Source organism: Aulonocara stuartgranti (assembly GCF_965226115.1).
Source record: "Aulonocara stuartgranti genome assembly, chromosome: 14".
Classification (NCBI taxonomy): Eukaryota; Metazoa; Chordata; class Actinopteri; order Cichliformes; family Cichlidae; genus Aulonocara; species Aulonocara stuartgranti.
The window spans coordinates 3,665,582-3,685,113 of record NC_138950.1 but is presented as its reverse complement, the minus strand read 5'-3'; the positions used below and the strand labels follow the sequence as shown (position 1 = coordinate 3,685,113).

Below are 19,532 nucleotides of genomic sequence, written 5' to 3'. Positions count from 1 at the left end.
GCAGCTTTTTCCATTTCTTTAAACCACATCAAAGCTCCTGCTGTCCCTGCCCATCAGACCTGTGCTGCTTCTGCATTTTACTCCAAACTGCAAACATACATATTTGGATACCATGTGAAAGGATTTTCACAGTACCTTGTATGTTTTTAAGAGAATAAAATCTAAAATACTGTTACATACACTGGATACAGCTGTAGTGACACAGGCCTAGACTGGACAGCAACTCCCTGGTAATCTCCAGTAACCAGGGAAAAATGATGAGTGGTTGCAGGAGGTTGGTGGCTGTCTCAGTTACAAACAGGGTGCCACACCCAAAACTTCCTAGTGATCGTTTCAGTTAGTGGCAGATTGCTGCGGCTATGCATTTGCAGTGAAGACGCAGATTTGTCCACGAACAACTTCAAAGTACAAGTTGTGCCTCACTGCCAAATCAACATGATTCAAGGGTGTCTGTTTCCAGTTTGTGCTGCAGTCACAGACTCGCTGCAGAGTGGCCTGTAGTCGGTGACTGTTTGCAGACAAGTCAGCGTCTTCCATACAAACTATGGGTGACTGTAGAAACCTGCAGTGCAAAGCTGTTCCAAAAAGGCTTTCGGTGCAGCAGCGTGCAGTAAAGCGTTTTACAAGGAGTTTTACTCAATGACAACAACCACCTGGTGCTTACTGGTGGGTCACTGACTGGTCTGCAGACCTGCATGAATTAAGCTTTAGCATTTGACATCACAGCAGTCTCCAGCAACCAGTCACATCCAGTTAGGATACTCATTTTCCCCTGATGACCGGTGGTTGTTAGGTGGTCACTAATCAATTTTTAGGAGCCAGACTGGCGTCACTAAACTGGACCTCTCCACCATGTTTATGGTGCTGGTTCATTCTGGAGCATTTTAATAGAATTATCTGACACATCATTTGGTTTCCTGTGAGACACAAATCATCCCAGACGTTTGTGTTTGCTTGAATCTTTTTTTATGGTTTTATTTATATCTTATTATGTCGTATTTTTATTATTTTGTTTGGTTTCAATGTAAGGCACTTTGTGTCAGCTGTAGTTGTTTTAAAGTGCTTTATAATCAAAGGTGGACGGACGGTGGACTGTAGCTTAAATTCTCTGCAGGGTCTGTGTGGTCACAAAAAACAGGAACGCAAAAGAGCACAAGGATCCTTATACTGAAAACCCAGCTGGGTCTTTGCACTCAAAGCTTCCATCTCAACATTGAAAAACGAACATGTCAGAAGGCAAAATGCAAACACTGAAGCTTCAGATGCACAGGCCAGACCAGTGGGTGATACAGCAGCTGTGTTCATCTCTTTTACAGTGTGTGGTTTCAATCAGTGGTTTTCAAACTTCTTCTGATATTTTCCACTTTAGACATCCAAAGTTTTAGTGAAATAAACGCCAACACAATAACATAATTCTAAATAATCGATCTTTATATTGATATCTATTTTTAATTTAGATTTGCTCAGTTCATTCCTGCTACTGGTGCCTGCCTGAAGGTGCCTGACCTGTGGCTTTAAAGCAAGATTAGAGGACTTGTTAACTGCACTCTTATGCTTTGCTCAAATGATCCAGTCAAACAGTGCTGCTGGGCTGATCACAGGTGGCACAGTTTTGTGAAACAGCAAAGAATAAAAAGATGTCTGCTCACGCTCAGAGCTGAGTAACGGCGTTTGTGTTAAACACAAACAAAAACGTTGTTTTTTGAGTTTTTTGAATTGTCACTTAGCAGCATCACTTTTCTTATAATGAGATCCAGGGTGTGAAATCTTGTGCAATATTTCATCCTCAGGGGCTTTTGTGAGGAAGTGCAATTGTGTCATTGTGGTGAAAATACTGTATGCTACGTGTCCACCTCTCCTCTTTCTTTGAACAAGGGAAGAAATCGTGCTTTGACCTAATACCTCAGCAAACCTTTTTTCTCTTTGCGCGTCATCCTGCACTTGAGCTAAAATTCGAAGAAATTCTTCAAGAAGAGCTTGTCAGCTGCTAACATTCTGCCATCTGACTTTTCAGCGACCAAACATTCACTCATGAATTCACCAAATATTTGTGGACCAACTTAGGTATTTATAGCTGTTGGGACTTTATTAAATGCTCCCTGTCAAGCTCACTGTGTGCAGCAGTGCTACTTGCTAGTTTTGTTTTTTCTTTTGAACGTCCTTTAGATGAAAACTGAAGATTGTCTGTAATTTTATCATGTTAACAAATCTAGGTTAATGTTGTGGAAGACACACCAGCAGGACACTCATGGGCTGCTTGTGGAAACGACCCCAGATTTTTTCTTATCTGTGGCCTCCGAGCTGCACAATCGGCCCCTGTAACCGCTGTTTGTTGCCGTTTAGTCACACTCTGATCACAAAGGATGTGGTCTGACATGAGACAGCTGATGGATGCTATGCCCTGCTCTGTGGCAAACACTGCTCTGCTTTCTGTCAGGACGCTTGTTCTTTTTTTTTAAATGACCTTTTTAGTTCTCTTAAACTGGGTTGTGAAATGCTTGGTTGTCGTGTGTGTGACGCTCTTTTTTTCGTCACTGACTTAACTTCCCCGGCTACAGTGTATGAAGTTTTATACTAAAGGACCAACCTTTGGTTAGAAAGTCTAACACAGCAACACGCTAAGGACTGAATGACCAGACAGTTAACGCCAAGGATCACTGGACATGTTGCTTTTTATGAAAGAAACCATCACTCTGGATTTGTATGAAATCATGTGGCCAAGTGACCAAATCCAAGATCTGTCTTAATTAGGCCCCTTGATCAATTTAGGTAAATAAAACCAAACACTGATTTCTCAATTAAATTGGAGAAACAAGAAACCCTTTGGTACACTTGGTCAACAAAAAAGAAAAACTGATTTTGTTTCTTTTGATCCAGTTCTACTACGGGGCTGATTTTCTGCAGGGCACGGACAAACCTGACCCGTCATAGACACTTCACAGCTGTTTGCCTTTCTAAACGTCTTTGTGTTCACTCGAAGATCATTTGTGCTGTAAATGTAGGAGACGTACGTGGCTGCTGTCCTGTGGATTGTTTTCGATCACACTACTTTTCTCTCTGTGATATTTAGGTTAGGTATTTAGGTTTGATTGAAAAAAAAAGAAAGAAATCTGACCAACAAAAACCGAGTTTTATTTAAATTCTTTAAATTTAAATGTCACATAACTGTTGAGTTATCATTTTCACATATTTCCAAATATTTAGGAAATATGTGAAAAACTAAATTCAGACATTTTGTTTGACTAAATGTTGTAATTGCTTTTTATTATTTGCATCAAATCGTATGCAAGAAGCTGTGTGGCTCGTGTTACAGTAACGACAGTAGGATGAGTTTCACGTGTGGACGATGCCATCTAATTAAACAAGTTACTACTGAGACCTGCGGGTGGACAAGAAGATTTAATAATAGAGTAGTTAGTGTTTGTTCAACACAGCACTGAATATGAACCAACATTTATATTTATAAGCATCTGAAATGAATTAAAAGATAGAAATCTTTGCTTGGCAGCAGGCGCTTAAACCCACAGACTGTACATAAAACATTAACATAGCCATAATGCAACATCACACACTGATTATTCAGGTCCTGCTGTGAAGCCTTGAGCTGAACATTTATTGTTTAAATAAAAATATCAAGTTTGAAAAGGAAAAAACGGTGAGGCGTAGCTCTGACTGACAAACACAGACAGGCAGATGAAAATCACAAGGCTGCCCCAGCCTGAAGTCCTTCTGGACACTAACAGAGACAATGATTAAAACATATCATCATGTCCTAGTAAACAAGACTGAAAGCTAGAGAGTAAGACCCCAAACTCATCACTAAAGTGTCCCCTGAGGGCAGCTGGACTTCTGAAACCTGAGAAGTCGCCCCCTGCTGGCTACTAGGAAAGATGCACTTCACTCATCACAAGCAGAAGCTACAAGCCCTCTTTTTTTTTTTTTTCCATCTTTCAGGAAATCAGTACCTTTGAAATTAATGATAGACCGATGCTTTACTGAGCCTTTGTTTTAGTGTGGCTCTATAACAAAAACATAACAAAGTGCAGTCTGTAATTTTTTTAAAGAAAGAGTATGCACGGTTTCAAGTTTTGTTCAGCCGTCTCATCACCACCAGGTGAATGTGAGTTGATAAAAGTAGTCATAGCTCCTGGACAGGAAGCTCTTCTCCACGGCGTGAGGCTGGATGCTCACCCTGTAGCCCTGGTTCTCGATGTCCATCTTTACACAGTCCAGCAGATCTTTGACCAACGGGGCGGCCTTCCACGGCCCGAACGTCACCACCGACTCCTTAGCCGCCTCCAAGCTGTTAATGGCATTATCATAGAAGCCCAAATCCTCCTCCGTCCTCAGCACGCAGATGATGATGTAGGAGTGGCGTGCGGCGATGGCCTCGGCCCTGGCGATACGAATCAGAACCTGGAGGAAAAATTCTAAATGATCATTCAAAAAGTGGAAATGTGAAGTTGCATGAATTCCAAAGTAGGAGTGTAAACTACAAACAGTCGTGGATTATTGGTGTGAGTGCAGCTCACCTCGATGTTTTCCTTGTAGTGTGGGACTCTGGAGAGGAACTGCTGCCTTCCCACCAGCTCTCCAAACAGCCGAGGAGTCTCCTCCAAGAGTTTGATCAGCGGTTTGATGTTGTAGTGGATCGCCTCCTTATGAACCTGCAGAAACACGAGTTGCAAACTTAAAATTCATTTTGGCAGCAGGGCACACCCCCTGTTTTTTAAACTGGTTTTATATTCATATCTTAAATACTTTAAAACGATTAAGAACTTCTTCGATGTAAACTTATGGCGGATGTTCATATTAAACATGGCCAAACAGTGTGAGGACAGTCCTAATAATCTTCCCTGTCTAACAGGTTTGCAGGCGCAACCAATCAGAAGAAAGCTTAATTAAAAGGAGGAGGAGTTAAAACAGTTTGTGCCAGTGGCGCCAAAGCCCAGTAAATACAAAAAAGGATTATTTTGAATTGTGAATCATCCAAAGCCAGTCTAGTAGAATCAGAAAGTAAAAATATGGAGCTTTATACGAGCAGAGCTACATCGTGATAAGTCGGACCTCCTGGATGTTCTCCTTGGGCAGCTGTTCTGATCTCAGGAACTCCAGGATGGCTCCAAAGTGTGACCCATCGCGGTCAATGAAGTAGCGTCCCTGTGTGTCAGTACGCAGTTTGGGCGGTCCGCTGAAGATCTCCGCCAGCTTGGAGTCGGAGTGCTTCCTGAGCGTGCTCAGAGTGGTGGTGTACAGGTGACCCCCGACATTTAACTGCACAACATGAAAGTTCTGAGGAAAAAGACGATATTTAGGTTTCTGCAGAGTGCACCAAATGACTGCAGGAACAGTTACAGTATTTAAACACTGGGCTTATGTGCAGCCTCATGCTCAAATACAGACGATTATAAATCAAAAGTTTAAGCAGCTTTTATCTTATTATTGTGAGTCAAAGTCATACATAACCAATAATAGATCAATTTAGTTTGCAAAATCTGCAACACAACTAATTAGTCTTAAAATTAATCATATTTATTAGAAGTGTTTGCATTTGAAGGAGGGTTCTAAGACATCTCCTGTGGATGATCCATATTCATCTTGTAGTTTTCCCTCCCCTTGTCTCGATGGAGCGTGCTCATTTTACTTTACATACAGTTTGAATGTTGATCATTCCTGACAACAAGGATTTTCACTTGAGTTTAAAGAGTATTTTCTGCACATAGAGAAAGCTAAATAAATACCTGAATGCACAGACTGTGTGTAGCTCTGCAAGGCTGTCAGGCAGCATGAATCACCCACTTAATGATTTGCACAGGTAGATAAGACTGCATTCCTTCATGGTCTGTCAACACTGAAGCAGCCTGTCAGGGCGGCCTCACAGGACTAACATTAAAATTATGGATAACGCCTTTCACATGTTTATTTGTTTATTATATATTCATTTAAAAAATATAAAATTAATGAAAACAGTGTAGATTTGAAATATATTGTAGTTTTTACCTGATGCCACTAAATTCAGAGGAAGGATTCACATATAAAAATTTCAGATTTCAACAGATTTTACAAAGATTATACAAAAAAAAAACCAAAAACAAAAAAAAAAACAATCACCATGTACAAAAACATTGTCTCTTAACATTTTGCTGTTGTTTGTTTTCTTTAAATTATTTTAATTGTGCCACATAATATGCTTAAAAGTCCCATGTTACTATGGTTCATGAGCGCGGACATTTAGCCTGCATGTAAGCTCTTTGAGTACAAATAAACACCTATTTTATTATCACATGATCATAAAAGACAGGAAAATGCAGAAAATAGATGCATGGACATGCAGACATGTTAGATCAGCCCTACAGGCTCACCGCTGTGAGCCGGGACATACCCACAGTGTAAACAGCTTCAGCTGTAAAATGCTGCTTACCCAGCGATGCGTCACTTTTTACTCTCTTACCTGTGATACTTACACTACATTTCTCTGATACTGTACTCTAATTTGAGAAAAACTGGAAGGAAACATGCGCACCACACTTTAAATATTATAAAGAAGCGTTAAAACCAAACCAATGCACAGAGACATTTCATGGTCTTAAGCATCTAAATTAAAAATATTCTCTGGAAATATTCTCATTCCTGACTGCAGTATTCACAAACATTGCCTCTATAATTGGATGGTTAGTGGCTGTTTTATGACCGAGCTGTGGCTGTAACAGTGCACTGCTTTGTATCAGCGCCTCATTTGCCCGTAAAGGAACCGACCGTAGCTGCCAATGAATGACAGCGTTTTCCTTGTTCCTCAAGTAAAGTACTACATATATTGCTAAACTGAAAGTACAGCAATACTTCAGTAAGTCGGTGAAATCCCACCGCTCACTGCGTCGGCTCCACCTTTACATGCACAGAGAAGTTAAACGGTGTTCCCATTAATCCTAAAACGGCAGGAAAGGTTTTGGGAACATTTCAGACGAAACTTCCTCGAAGTTGGAAGTTTGATTCCTGTGAACCAGAGCGCCCTTTAACGCGTCTCTGGAAAACTGTTAGAGATTAAAATGCCGTGAAACAGCAGCACAGCAAACATCTGCCCTGTTTCACTTTGGAAAAAGTTATAATTTGTTGTCTGGCTACACCTGCATCCACCTGTTCAGCCCCCGAGCAGGTGGAGGATTTCCTTCAGCTCCACCAAACTTCCAAACGATCGCACCGAGGGCTGCAGTCTTACCGGAGCCGCGGACGAAGGCGGTTTTTCTGTTGATTTGTAGTCCGGCAGACTCATCGTGTCTTCAGCGGTGGTCCGGGTGGGAGCTGGGAGTTCACCTGTTACATTTTTCTACAGGTAGCAACCAGGGGGCGTGGCCTAACCCGGACCTTCTTTAGTGCCGAGAAGATGGATCACTCGGCTGCAACACGATTCCCTTTCTTATCAAACTTTTTAATTTACCCTGAAACGGGGAAAGCGCGCATGCGCAGACTGATAACCGTTTATTTATACTCGTATATTTCTAAAATATATTTATTCAGTGTAAAGTTGTATGGATGGTGTGATATATTCACATTTACTGTAGGCTGCCACACTTACGTCACACGTGACGTTTGTTGCACCCGAAAATGGAGCAGTGACACATCTTTCCTTCTGACGTCACCCTAAAGGGGCATTTCACTCAGCTTACTCACTTTTCTCGTTAAACACTCCGTGAAGCTGTGAACATCAGTCTTGTACTCATTGGTTTCCACACTGACGCAGTTCTCTTTTCAATCAGTCATTGACACACAAAACAAAAGTCCTGATTTATTTACTTTCAAGGTGAGTATCAATTTCACCTTAATTCATATTTCTTACCTGGTGGTTCGTGTCCCACCAGCGGGGCCAGCACCACAGTTTGACAACCAGCTGTGCATTAAATGCAAAACTTAAAGCTGAAACGCATTTTAAAACCAACAATCTGCATGTACAATGTCCAAATTTTGAAGCTTACTTTACGTGTAAATTCCATCTTCCACCCACCAGGGGGCGCCATAGCAACTTTTAGATTTTCACTATTTTGAATAGAATATTAGATTTCACATCCTGTGTCCTCCACGGGGACATTACTTTGACTTTTCTCTACCATATACTTTCTTTATGCCCAACACTGGTTTCATACTTCAGCAGTGACTCTGCATTCTGCTGTGAAATAAACCTGCTGCTCCCACACACCAGGAAAAAAACATTACATTGTGTTTAAGAGGTCGGCTCATAATCTTCTGAGCACTTTGGCATGTTTTGAAGATGAGCTGGTTGGGAAAATTGTAAACTTTTCCCTCAGTTTTCCCACTCCACATGAAACCTACAGGCAGTTAAATAAATCCACTCATTGTTTTAAGTGTATTTTCCAAATTTTATTGTTTTTGTACACAAAAATCAAAGGGCCTTGCTTCCATCTGGTGCGACGACTGAAAACCTGCAAAGAGAAAAAAAAAGAGAATTAAACCCAGTTTCAGAAATCAGTAAACTGAATCCTGAGCTCAAATTGTTGACCTCAGTTTCTCTGAGTTCCTAAAAGACTGTTTTTGGTGTCCTGTAAAAGTGTCACGGTTCGTGTTTGTGAGCTGAAACCCTTCTCAGACAAATGCCTCGATGTCTTCAACTGAAAAGAACCCCCTGCTCTGAGGAACCGGAGCAGAACCACAGAACGTGATTCTGAACCAGCGACCAGCAGAACCAGAATGAGTCCTGTTCCGACTCGTCATCGTATCATCACCGAAGGGAGCCGTGTGAGACCGTCCAACACCACAGTCTGTGTTAAATCACTGGATCCAGATTATTTTGCGATATATTATCAGGACAGCAACAGTGTCACCCGAACGTACCCGAATGGCTAAAATGTCATAATTTAAACCTGTTGAAGCTCCACTGTAGCAAACAGAACATATCTACTTATCAGAATTCACAGGAACCTCCAATTTTACTGCAGAAGAACTAAAAAACTAATTTATTTTTTGTGTTTTCTCTCTTAGGTTAGCAGCAGGACAGGATCTATCATTAGTATACAGCCTTGTGAAGGCCCTGCAGCAGTCAAATAAAACCCTGTCTCTTACCCTCTTATGCAGTGGGTACAGGTGCTCCCTGGGGCATGACGGGCACCTCTGGCTTGGCCCCCTTCTGCTCAGACATTGGTGTGGTGGGCAGGGTCTCCTCCTTGGGCTCCACAATGCTGACGTGGTCGGGCAGGGGCTTCTTGGGGCCGATCTTACCGCTGGGGTCCCAGGGCAGCATGATCTTCACCTTGATGCCCAGCACACCTGAGAGCATTAAATAAACACATCAGTGCCACCAAAACAACGCGATGGCAGTTTGATTTGGCTGCATGTGGCCGAGCTGCACTCACCCTGCCTCAGCAGGACGTGGCGGACGGCTGTGTCGACGTAGTAGTTGACGGGGTCTCCGCTGTGGATCATCAGACCGTCCACAAACTTCATGGACTTGGCCCTCTGACCCCTCAGCTTGCCGGACACGACGACTTCGCAGCCCTTGGCGCCACTCTCCATGATGAACCTCAGAACGCCATAGCAAGCCCTGAAAAAGCAGAGTGATAAAATAGCGTTAGCGGCTAATCGATCAGTGGATCCAAAGTACTGCAAGATTCTCTCAGGAAACTTTCACTGTGACTGAAATGATTCTGGTTGGTCGACTTCATAAAAAACATCAATTTTCTACATGGTGGGTTCAGCTGGAGGTCTTCAGGTTTTAAATCGGTAAAACATGCCACGAGGAGGAGACGCCTCCTTCATCAGTGAGCTTCATTAAAGCGTGCTTTGACCCTTCTCAGACAAATGCCTCAATGTCTTCACCTGGAAAGGACCCCCTGCTCTGAGGAACCGGAGCAGAACCACAGAACGTGATTCTGAACCGGCGACCAGCAGAACCAGGATGAGTCCTGTTCCGACTCGTCATCGTATCATCACCGAAGGGACAGAAGCTGACACACAGAACACAGGCTTCACCCTCAAAGTACACATGAGGTTTTTTATGACAGGGTGTTTCCTACTGACCATAATTTAACCTCTGTCAGCATTTTTACTGTTTACTCTTATAGATTACGATCAAATTTCCTACTTTGGGTCGGGTCCAACATACTAAGAGATGTGCCACGAGCAGAATACACTCATAAATAATTGACTTGAGAAAAACATCCAAACATTAAACTGTGTGCAGAGATGTATTTAGAGCTTAAGATGTCATGTTAGGACGCATAACGTTAAGAAACGTTTAATAAATTATCTTTGTGTTAAAGGACAAAACACAATACACAGACGATTATAATAGTGAAACTAAAGTTAATATTCATTCATTCACAAGATTGTGTTGATGTAAAGAGCTTATGTGTAAACGTACATTACTTATTACTCAATGGCAGAAAACATTTCTAAGGTGGAAGTTAACCCTGTGGAGTCATTAACTGTTTAAATCACACCAGTCTGATGAAATTTGTAACAAAAATTATTTAGTTAAATTAAAGAAATCCAGCTCACCTGCGCACAGCCAGGCCTCCCAGCAGTTTGTAGCGCAGAGACTCAGCCTGAGCGATGGCACACAGACCACGAGTGGCAACTTTCTCAGCATACAGCTAAAAGAAAGAGGAAGGACATTTCAGTATTACAGACAAACACCGGGATCAAACCAGCACGTGTAACGATGGACTGCAGGTTTCCTGCACCGTCTGCAGCACAGTCCTGATGCCTCGACCCTTCTCAGACAAATGCCTCTGTGTCTTCACATGGAAAGGACTTCCTGCTCTGAGGTGCTGGAGCAGAACCACAGAACGTGGATCTGAACCAGCGACCAGCAGAGCGAGACTGAGTCCTGCTCCGTCTCGTCATCGTATCATCACTGAAGGGAAATCTGACTGTCTAACATCAGAAGCCTTTGCACTTTACTCACTGGGTTTCCTACCAGGATGAGATTACTGTAAACTGCTGTTGGCAAAGTGTTAATATTGTAAACAAACGACCTCTAAACAGTTTAAAATTCCATATTTTTACATTTTTGCAGCCAAATGCATTTATTTTTCAAACTCTGAAACCTTCAAACATTTGTTCAGATACACCTCACCACTGACGAATTACTTTCCGTACTAAAAACCATCCAACAGTGAGCTTAAACACAGATTAGTCTTACGCATTTATAGCGAAAGGCTGGCTTCCGGTGACGGACCGTCCCTGGCATGCTCATGGAAATGTAGTTCTTTGAGCAGATATTCATTTTCAAAAAACGAGCACAAGACTGCAAAATAAATACAATTCAGGGGGTCAACCCGGAGGTCGATGTAACTGGCAAAACAATCTGGGGGCCGACCACAAGGTCAGCGATGGTGGCGAGGCTTGGCAGGGCCAGATGTCGCAAAGTCCTCTGGCTGAGACGTGGCTGGACCTAGTGGCATGGACGTCGCAGGGAGGGCTCGGCTGGGTCCCCAGCTGGCGGGGAAGTGGAGATCATGGCCATGACAAAGTACTCTGTCTCCTTCGGTCAATAGTCCAAGAATCCTTGGTCGAATGCCAAATTCAAAAATATTGTCAAAGAAATGCTGCTGGGTCATCATGGACCTGACCATGATGACCCAGCAGCATTTCTGTCACAGCTGGGAAGGCTGGTGCTTGGTGTGGGTCCAAATGCAGACACTTGAAGGCGTGGTGTGTTAGACAAAAGACGCGTCGCTTATTGTGACTGAATAAAAAAAACGTACCAAGCACTCAAAACAAAAGGAAGAAGGAAACTAGAACAATACTGATGATAACTAAACTGGCAGGAACTAAATTACTACACGCGGAAGACAAAGAACATGGAAACCTAGACGTGACAATCAACAACCTGGAAATATGGAAAACATGGAAAGAGGCACCAGCCTTGCTGCTCAGAGCCATGTTAGCCTGCCAAATGAAGCAGTCGCAGCACAGACAGGATCCGGACTCATCCGCTCAGTATTGAACCCAGACAGGCACAAATTACACCCCATCCAGTGTGAGCCCATTTTTAAAGGCTTCCACATGTTTGTGAGTAAAACGGGGATAAAACAGTGCTGACCTTCTTTCAGATTTGCACCGCCATCTTCCAACGGGCCTTAGACAGGAAAGGACCAGCAGAGGATGCGGAAATGGATTTATAGATATAGCTGGTTGCCGGTGACGGTCTGTCCCTGGCATGGTCACGGAAACGTAGTTCTCTGAGCAGATGCGACGAGCATGATTTTGCGGGTTCATTACCAAAGCAATTTTCCAAAAACCACCAGATTTATTTATGTGTTCATCTTCAATCATGGAAATATAAATCAGAACAAAACACACCAAACTTCAGGAGGTAGACAGGTCCACTCCCTCACATTATAAAGGCAGAGCAGGTGAAATCTGCAGCAGTGACACTAATTATATTTTTTATTAATTTATTTATATTTTTATTCCTCCACAGTTGGTGCAGCATCCACAATTTCACTGTACATGACCAATGACAATAAAAGGCTGTTCTGTTCCATTTTATTCTATAATTAATATAAATAATAACAATAATAAGAAACTTTAAGTTACTTTATGAGTTACAAATATGTTTTTGTAGTCTGTTGCTTTTTATTACTTGAAAGTTTTAGGAATAAAGATTTGAACTAAAGTAGTAAATGTTAGGACGAGTCCTGCTCCGTCTCATCACCTGACCGTTTAAAATCAGAAGCCTTTGCACTTTACTCACTGGGTTCCTACTAGGATGATATTATTGTCAAGTGCTGTTGGCAAAGTATTAATATTTTAAACCAAAAAAAAAAAAGGACTTAAAAAAATAATTTCAAATTCCATATGTTTACATTTTTGTGGCAAACCAGCAATTTCACCCCCCTCCCCCCCAAACCTTTAGATATTTGTTCCGATATGTCTCCACTGAGGGATTATTTAATACTAAAATACATCCGACAGTGAGCTTAAAACACTTCTTAGTCTTATTTCTTGGTTTCCTACCTCCACGCTGCCCTCGGGGAAGCCAAACCTCTTCTGGACCACAGCGGTCAGCTCTCTGATCCGACGACCCTTCTCTCCAAGAACATTCTGGGTCCTAAAGATGGTGAGATGATTAGAGTTAAACCACATGGGTAAAAATAACAAAACAAAACCCAGATCTTTACAAACACCGGCACAAAGCTGAGACAACATAGAGCTACACAGCTGAAGTAGTTATCTCTTTAGATAAGCACACCGAGTTTACATGGAAGGAAGATGAGCTATATAAACAAAACTGACACTGGATGTAATTTTACCAGTGATCTTAATGCCTATTTAAAAACCAACATTTGCATTATTAAAAGGAAATGATCAGGACTGACTTCTAGGATGTCTTTTAATGTAAGCTTTTATTTTCTCGAGCTTAAAATATGTTTGTCTTTAAAAATGGCCAAAAATAGCAAATGCTCAGACCACTGTTAACACACTGTGTCTTACAAATGGACCAACAGTGTTTACATGCATATGCGCACTGCCAAAGTAATGGCATATCCACTTTACAGTAGAGACTCATTTTAAGCTTCTATACTTGTTTAGTTTCTAAACTCAAAATCTTCTGGAGCGGTAACAACTTCTTGGATTGGGACTCATCACCCCTTTCCCATTAGCAGTTTGCAGGGTTTTCCATTAGGTTCATAGTACCTGTTACTTTTTTAGTACCTACTCGGCCGGGGTTCCAAACAGGTACTAAAATGTGACGTCCTCTGACTGCGTGCCACCAATTGGCTAATCAATAGCGTCAACTGAAGCATCAGAGCGTCTTGTTTTTTAAACTTGGGAACGAAAGAAATGGCTACAAAAACAACTGTGTTCCCACGAGTGCAACGAGATGCAACAGACCGAGCAGCAGGTATAGATTCGCTTCAACATCCACCTTTGCTGTAGCGTTCATGTGACATTAATTGCGTTGTGCTACATTGAGAGGCATTGCTATGACAGCAAGCAAGCATACAAGTCGATCGGTGGCGAGTCGACCCGAGTAGGTACTAATGAAAAAGGGGCGATGGGCAAGCAACCTAGCCGTGGATCAGAACCAGCGACCAGCAGAGCCAGACTGAGTCCTGCTCCGTCTCATCACTGGAGGAACACCTGACCATTTAAAATCAGAAGCCTTTGCACTTTACTCACTGGGTTCCTACTAGCCGACTGCTCACCTTGTGGCCAGGATGATGATCTCAGTCCTGGTTGGAGTCACGCGCACCTCCACACCGGAGTAACCATCCTCGGCAAGCTCACGAGTCAGGAACTCATTCAGCTCGGCCTTGAAGATACCGTCTGCGACGAACTGTGGACAGAGAACAGTTAAGCTTTATGTTTATGAAACACTCAAACATCCAGCACCAAGCAGACTTTCTGCCAGCATCTACAGGCTGCATACTCACACACCAACTGCCAATGCATCCTTCAAGTGCTGCAACAGGTACAACACTGATGCATCTGCTGTGGCCCCGAAACCACACAGATAATAAAATACAGCTACAGAAAATCAATGAATGGGTTTGACCCTTTAAAACGGGCTAACTTGAAGCTAACACACTGCTCACACTTATTTAAAACATGTAAAGGATAATTTAAAGTTCCTAACTACCCATGATGGCATTCAAACCACAGCAGGATTCACTTCTACAGAGAGCACAGTCACATTCAGAGTGAGTGCTGAAGACAAAACGAGCAGAATCTCATCGCTCTGCAGTTTTTAAACAGGCTGTATTTGTATCATCCGCTTACTTCAGCTTGCCTGGCTTCAGTGCTTAAACGCAGGCTGCCACATGTCTCGTGCTTTACTGTGAAATTCCTCCCAATTCCAAATTAATGTCCTTGAACGATTCACTGAAATGAACCCCGTGCTGACTCCACATTTAACCCGAACAGTTCTAACTGTACATTAACCACATTTCTCAGTGAATTAGTAGCATTAAGGAGGCAGTTTGTGTCTCTGGCTCTATATTAATACGGCTGCGAAGCTAACACCTCCGAAAACCTGGACTCAGACACAAACAACCTTTAAATGAGAGTTCAGCTAAGTCTTTTCGCATATTAGGATTTAAAGCGGGCATTAAAGTCGTGTTTAAGTCAGACACTTCAACCAGTGTGTAACTGTGCCCGGCCTCGGTGCTCAGAGCCATGTTAGCTAGCCAAATGAGGAGGTCACAGCGCAGACAGCATCTGGATTCATCCGCTCAGGATTCAACCCAAGCGGGCACATCTGATACCAGGACGGCCACCAAATGACCATATCAAATCCAGCGTGAGTCCATTTTTAAACAAATGCAACGTGTTTGTGAGTAAAACGGGGGCTAACCTTCCTCTTCTTGGAGATTTGCACCGCCATCTTCCAATGGGCCGTAGACAGGAAAGGACCCGCACAGGATGCGGAAATGGATTTATAGCTAAAAGCTGACTTCCGGTGACGGTCCGTCCCTGGCATGCTCGGGGAAATGTAGTTCTTTGAGCAGATGCGATGAGCATGAGTTTGTGTGTTTCTTATGTTTATTACCAAAGGAATTTACACGGCGATATAAATCGGGTCGACGGCACTGGTGGAACACTTATAAAGGCCGACAGCGAGGCCAGCGAGGGCGGCCACGTGAGCTTAAAATACCAATTATTTGTATGTTTTTGTTTCCTACCACCACGCTGTCTTCGGGGAACCTCCTCTTGACCTCAGCGACCAGCTGTCTGATCCGACTACCCTTGTCTCCAAGAACAGTCTTCATCCTAAAGATGGTGAGACGGTTAGGCTTAAACTACATGGTTATAAAAAAAAAAGACAAAATATTTTTAATCTTTCCACACACAGACACAAAGCTGAGACAACATAGAGCTACACAGTTGAAGTTTCTCTTAAACTAACATTGGCATCAAAGGGAAATGATCAGGACTGATTTCTATGATGCCCTTTAATGTATGCTCTCTTTTGTCAAGCTTAAAATATGTTTGTCTTTAAAAATGGCCAAAAATAACAAATGCACAGACCACTGTTAACACACACTCTGTGTCTTACAAATGGACCAACAGTGTTTACATGCGTACTCGCCCTGCCAAAGTAATGGCATATCCACTTTACAGCAGAGACTCATTGTAAGCTTCCATACTTGTTTAGTTTCTAAACACTCAATCCGATCTTCTGGAGATGTAACAACTTCTTTAATTCTGAGTTGTTACTTTTTGGCAACCTAGCCGACTGCTCACCTTGTGGCCAGGATGATGATCTCAGTCCCGATTAAAGTCACACGCACCTCCACACCGGCATGACCATCCTTAGAAAGCTCATGAGTCAGGAACTCTTTTAGCTCAGCCCCTTTAATACCCTCTGCGACGAACTGCAGAGAGAGCAGGTCAGCTTTATGTTTATGTCACACGCTCAAACATCCAGCACCAAGCAGACTTTCTGCAAGCATCTACAGGCTGCACTGACTCAGACACCAACTGCCAATGCGTCCTCCAAGTGCTGCAACAAGTACTACACACTGATAAATCTGCTGTGGCCCTGAAACCACACAGATTATAAAATACATCCATCCATCCATCCATCCATCCATTCGCTACCGCTTATCCTTTTCAGGGGCGCGGGGGGCGCTGGAGCCTATCCCAGCTGTCATAGGGCGAGAGGCGGGGTACACCCTGGACAGGTTGCCAGTCTGTCGCAGGGCTAACACACAAGGACAGACAACCATTCACACTCACATTCACACCTAGTGGCAATTTAGATTATCCAATTAACCTATCCCCACAAACTGCATGTCTTTGGACAGTGGGAGGAAGCCGGAGTACCTGGAGGGAACCCACGCAAACACGGGGAGAACATGCAAACTCCACACAGAAAGACCCCGGCCTGATGGTGGAATTGAACTCAGGACCTTCTTGCTGTGCGGCAACAGTGCTAACCACCGTGCCACCATGCTGCCCATGCTTTACCATTATAAAATACAGCTACAGAAAATTAATGAATGAGTTTGACACTTTTAGCGGGCTAACTCACTGCTCACGCTTATTTAAAACATGTAAAGGATAATTCAAAGTTCTTAACTGGCTGAGATACACTGCATTCAAACCACAGCAGGATTCACTTCTACAGAGAGCACAGTCACATTCAGAGTGAGTGCTGAAGACAAAACGAACAGAATCTCATCGCTCTGCAGTTTTTAAACAGGCTGTATTTGTATCATCCGCTTACTTCAGCTTGCCTGGCTTCAATGCTTAAACGCAGGCTGTTTGATGCCACGTCTTACTGTGAAATTCCTCCCAGCTCAAAATTATTATTCCCTTGAACCATTCACTGAAATGAACCCCGTGCTGACTCCACGTTTAACCCGAACAGTTCTAACTGTACATACGTCTCATTAACCACATTTCTCAGTGAATTAGTAGCATTAAGGAGGCAGTTTGTGTCTCTGGTTCTTTATTAATATGGCTGTGAAGCTAACGCCTCCGAAAACCTGCATTAGGACAAAAACAGACTTTTAAAAAAAGTCCAGCCACATCTTTTCACATGTTAGAAAATAAACCGGGCATTAAAGTCGAGTTTAAGCCCAAGACTTCGACTGGTCTGTAACTGTGCCCGGCCTCGGTGCTCAGAGCCATGTTAGCTAGCCAAACGAGGAGGTCGCAGCGCAGACAGCATCTGGATTCATCCGCTCAGGATTCAACCCGGGCAGCACATCTGATACCGGGACAACCACAAAATGTTCATACCTCATCCACCGTGCAGAATTTTAAAAGAAATTACGACATGTTTGTGAGTACAACAAAGATAAAACGGGGGCTAACCTTCGTCTTTATGGAGATTTGCACCGCCATCTTCCAATGGGCCGTAGACAGGAAAGGACCCGGGGAATATGCGGAAATTCATTTATAGCGAAAGGCTGGCTTCGGTGACGTCAGATCCCTGGCATGCTTACGGAAATGTAGTTCTTTGAGCAGATGCGATGGGCATGAATTTGCACATTTATTACCAAAGCAATTTCCCACAAACAAGAAGGGTTTGTTGATTTAATTTTAAGCACAGATATATAAAGGAACTAAACTAAGAACTAAACACACTGAATATGGCTAAGGATTCAGAAGAATCAAGGTCATTGATTTCTGTAACCGATTTGATTCCTATTCACATGGTCCTAATGTGATTCAATCCCTGATTAGATTAAATTCAATTGTGACTCAGTCAGAAATATTATAATTCAGACCATTTATCATTACATGTACTTAAATCTCTGTACAATAACAAAGCTGTCACTTGTGAGACTTCATCAGAGGTGTAAGCATCACAGCAGATGTCTTTGTGTCAAATTAACTGAGGATAAAACAGAAAAACAGAAAAACATGAAGGAGATGTTCCTGGCCTGATTTTTCATAGCAGATGACTCCCTTTAAAATATTCTGCAGTAGATTTAAAAACAAAGAAAACCATGAATCAACATCTGAACATTACCTGATGTTGCTGAAGTTAAGCAAAGTTACACAGGTTTTATTACAGACACAGCTAGGAGTTTTGTAATTTGGCATAATTTAAAAAGTTTACATTTCTTTGTTTTTTAACAGCAAAAATTAGTCTTTCTTGTCGGAGGTCATTTTTGGGAAAAAAAAAAAGAAACAAGAAAAAAACTGGGTGACAACACTGTACACAATGGTAGACTGGTACGTAATAAGCAAGCGAATAATGCAGAAAACTAAGATTTGTGATGGGAAACTGGTCTTTAACCACACTGAGAGAGAGAGCTGTGCAGGAAGTGTGATTTTTATTGTAGAGGAAGCAAGAATGCAAAAGTAAGAGAGAATCCATGATGATGCTTTTTAAATGTGCAGCTTCAGAATCTGTGAAATGTCGGCTACCAGCACCCAACGGCATGTATACGGAGAGAGATTCTGGTGTTTCTGGCAAAATACATTTATACTTAAAAATCGATTCAGGATTGAATGAATCAATATCGCATTATTCAAACCAAAATTTATTGAATCGGAAAATACATTTTTTTAAACCCACCCCTAACACTGAACTTCATGAGGCAGATGGACCATAAGAAAACAAAAATTGGACCACAAAGTCACAAGGGTCTAAAACAAATACAGTTCAGGGGGTCAACCGGGAGGTTGAAGGCACTGGCAAAACAGTTCTGGGGGCCGACTGTGAGGTCAGTGTCGGTGGCGAGGCTTGGCAGGTGTGGGCTTGGCCAGTGGCAACCCTTGGCGTGGCTTGGTAGGTGCGGGCTTCGCTGGTGGCAGCCATCAGCATGGCTTGGCAGCTGCGGGCCTAGCCAGTGGCAGCCGGTGGCATGGCTTGGCAGTTGGCGGACATGCAGGCCGTGGGCTTGGCTGGTCCCGAAGGCATGAAGTCCTCTGCCTGAGACGTGGCTGGATGAGACGATATCCTTTGGCCCTCCCAGCCGCAGGGGGCTGGTCAGGCTCGGCTGAGTCCCCAGCTGACAAAGGAGGAGGCTGGTCAGGCTCACCTGAGCGTTAAACAAAAGGCAAGCCGTTTATTGTGGCTGAATAAAAAAACATACCAAACATGCAAAACAAAG

The 19,532-nt window shown here is 42.9% G+C and overlaps 3 protein-coding genes across 3 annotated transcripts in view; all 3 read right to left on the bottom strand.

Annotated features, from left to right (window-relative positions):
• Positions 1-3,384: 3,384 nt before the first annotated feature.
• On the bottom strand, positions 3,385-7,427 carry kctd14 (potassium channel tetramerization domain containing 14). Its single transcript, XM_082504303.1, has 4 exons — positions 7,217-7,427; positions 5,068-5,292; positions 4,533-4,667; positions 3,385-4,416 (listed from the first exon to the last, which is right to left on the bottom strand). Exons 1-4 carry the CDS (start codon positions 7,268-7,270, stop codon positions 4,105-4,107), a joined length of 726 nt encoding a protein of 241 aa, XP_082360429.1. The 5' UTR covers positions 7,271-7,427; the 3' UTR covers positions 3,385-4,104.
• A 931-nt stretch (positions 7,428-8,358) lies between these two features.
• rps3 (ribosomal protein S3) lies at positions 8,359-15,404 on the bottom strand. Its single transcript, XM_082502433.1, has 7 exons — positions 15,314-15,404; positions 14,166-14,296; positions 12,973-13,066; positions 10,507-10,601; positions 9,363-9,550; positions 9,073-9,276; positions 8,359-8,435 (listed from the first exon to the last, which is right to left on the bottom strand). Exons 1-6 carry the CDS (start codon positions 15,341-15,343, stop codon positions 9,077-9,079), a joined length of 738 nt encoding a protein of 245 aa, XP_082358559.1. The 5' UTR covers positions 15,344-15,404; the 3' UTR covers positions 8,359-8,435; positions 9,073-9,076.
• A 3,280-nt stretch (positions 15,405-18,684) lies between these two features.
• LOC309687844 (uncharacterized protein) overlaps positions 18,685-19,532 on the bottom strand; it is a 43,511-nt gene continuing 42,663 nt past the window's right edge. Inside the window, exon 10 of the mRNA XM_082503078.1 lies at positions 18,685-19,460. The gene's annotated coding sequence lies outside the window, so the exon portion shown is untranslated. The remainder of the gene's footprint in view (positions 19,461-19,532) is intronic.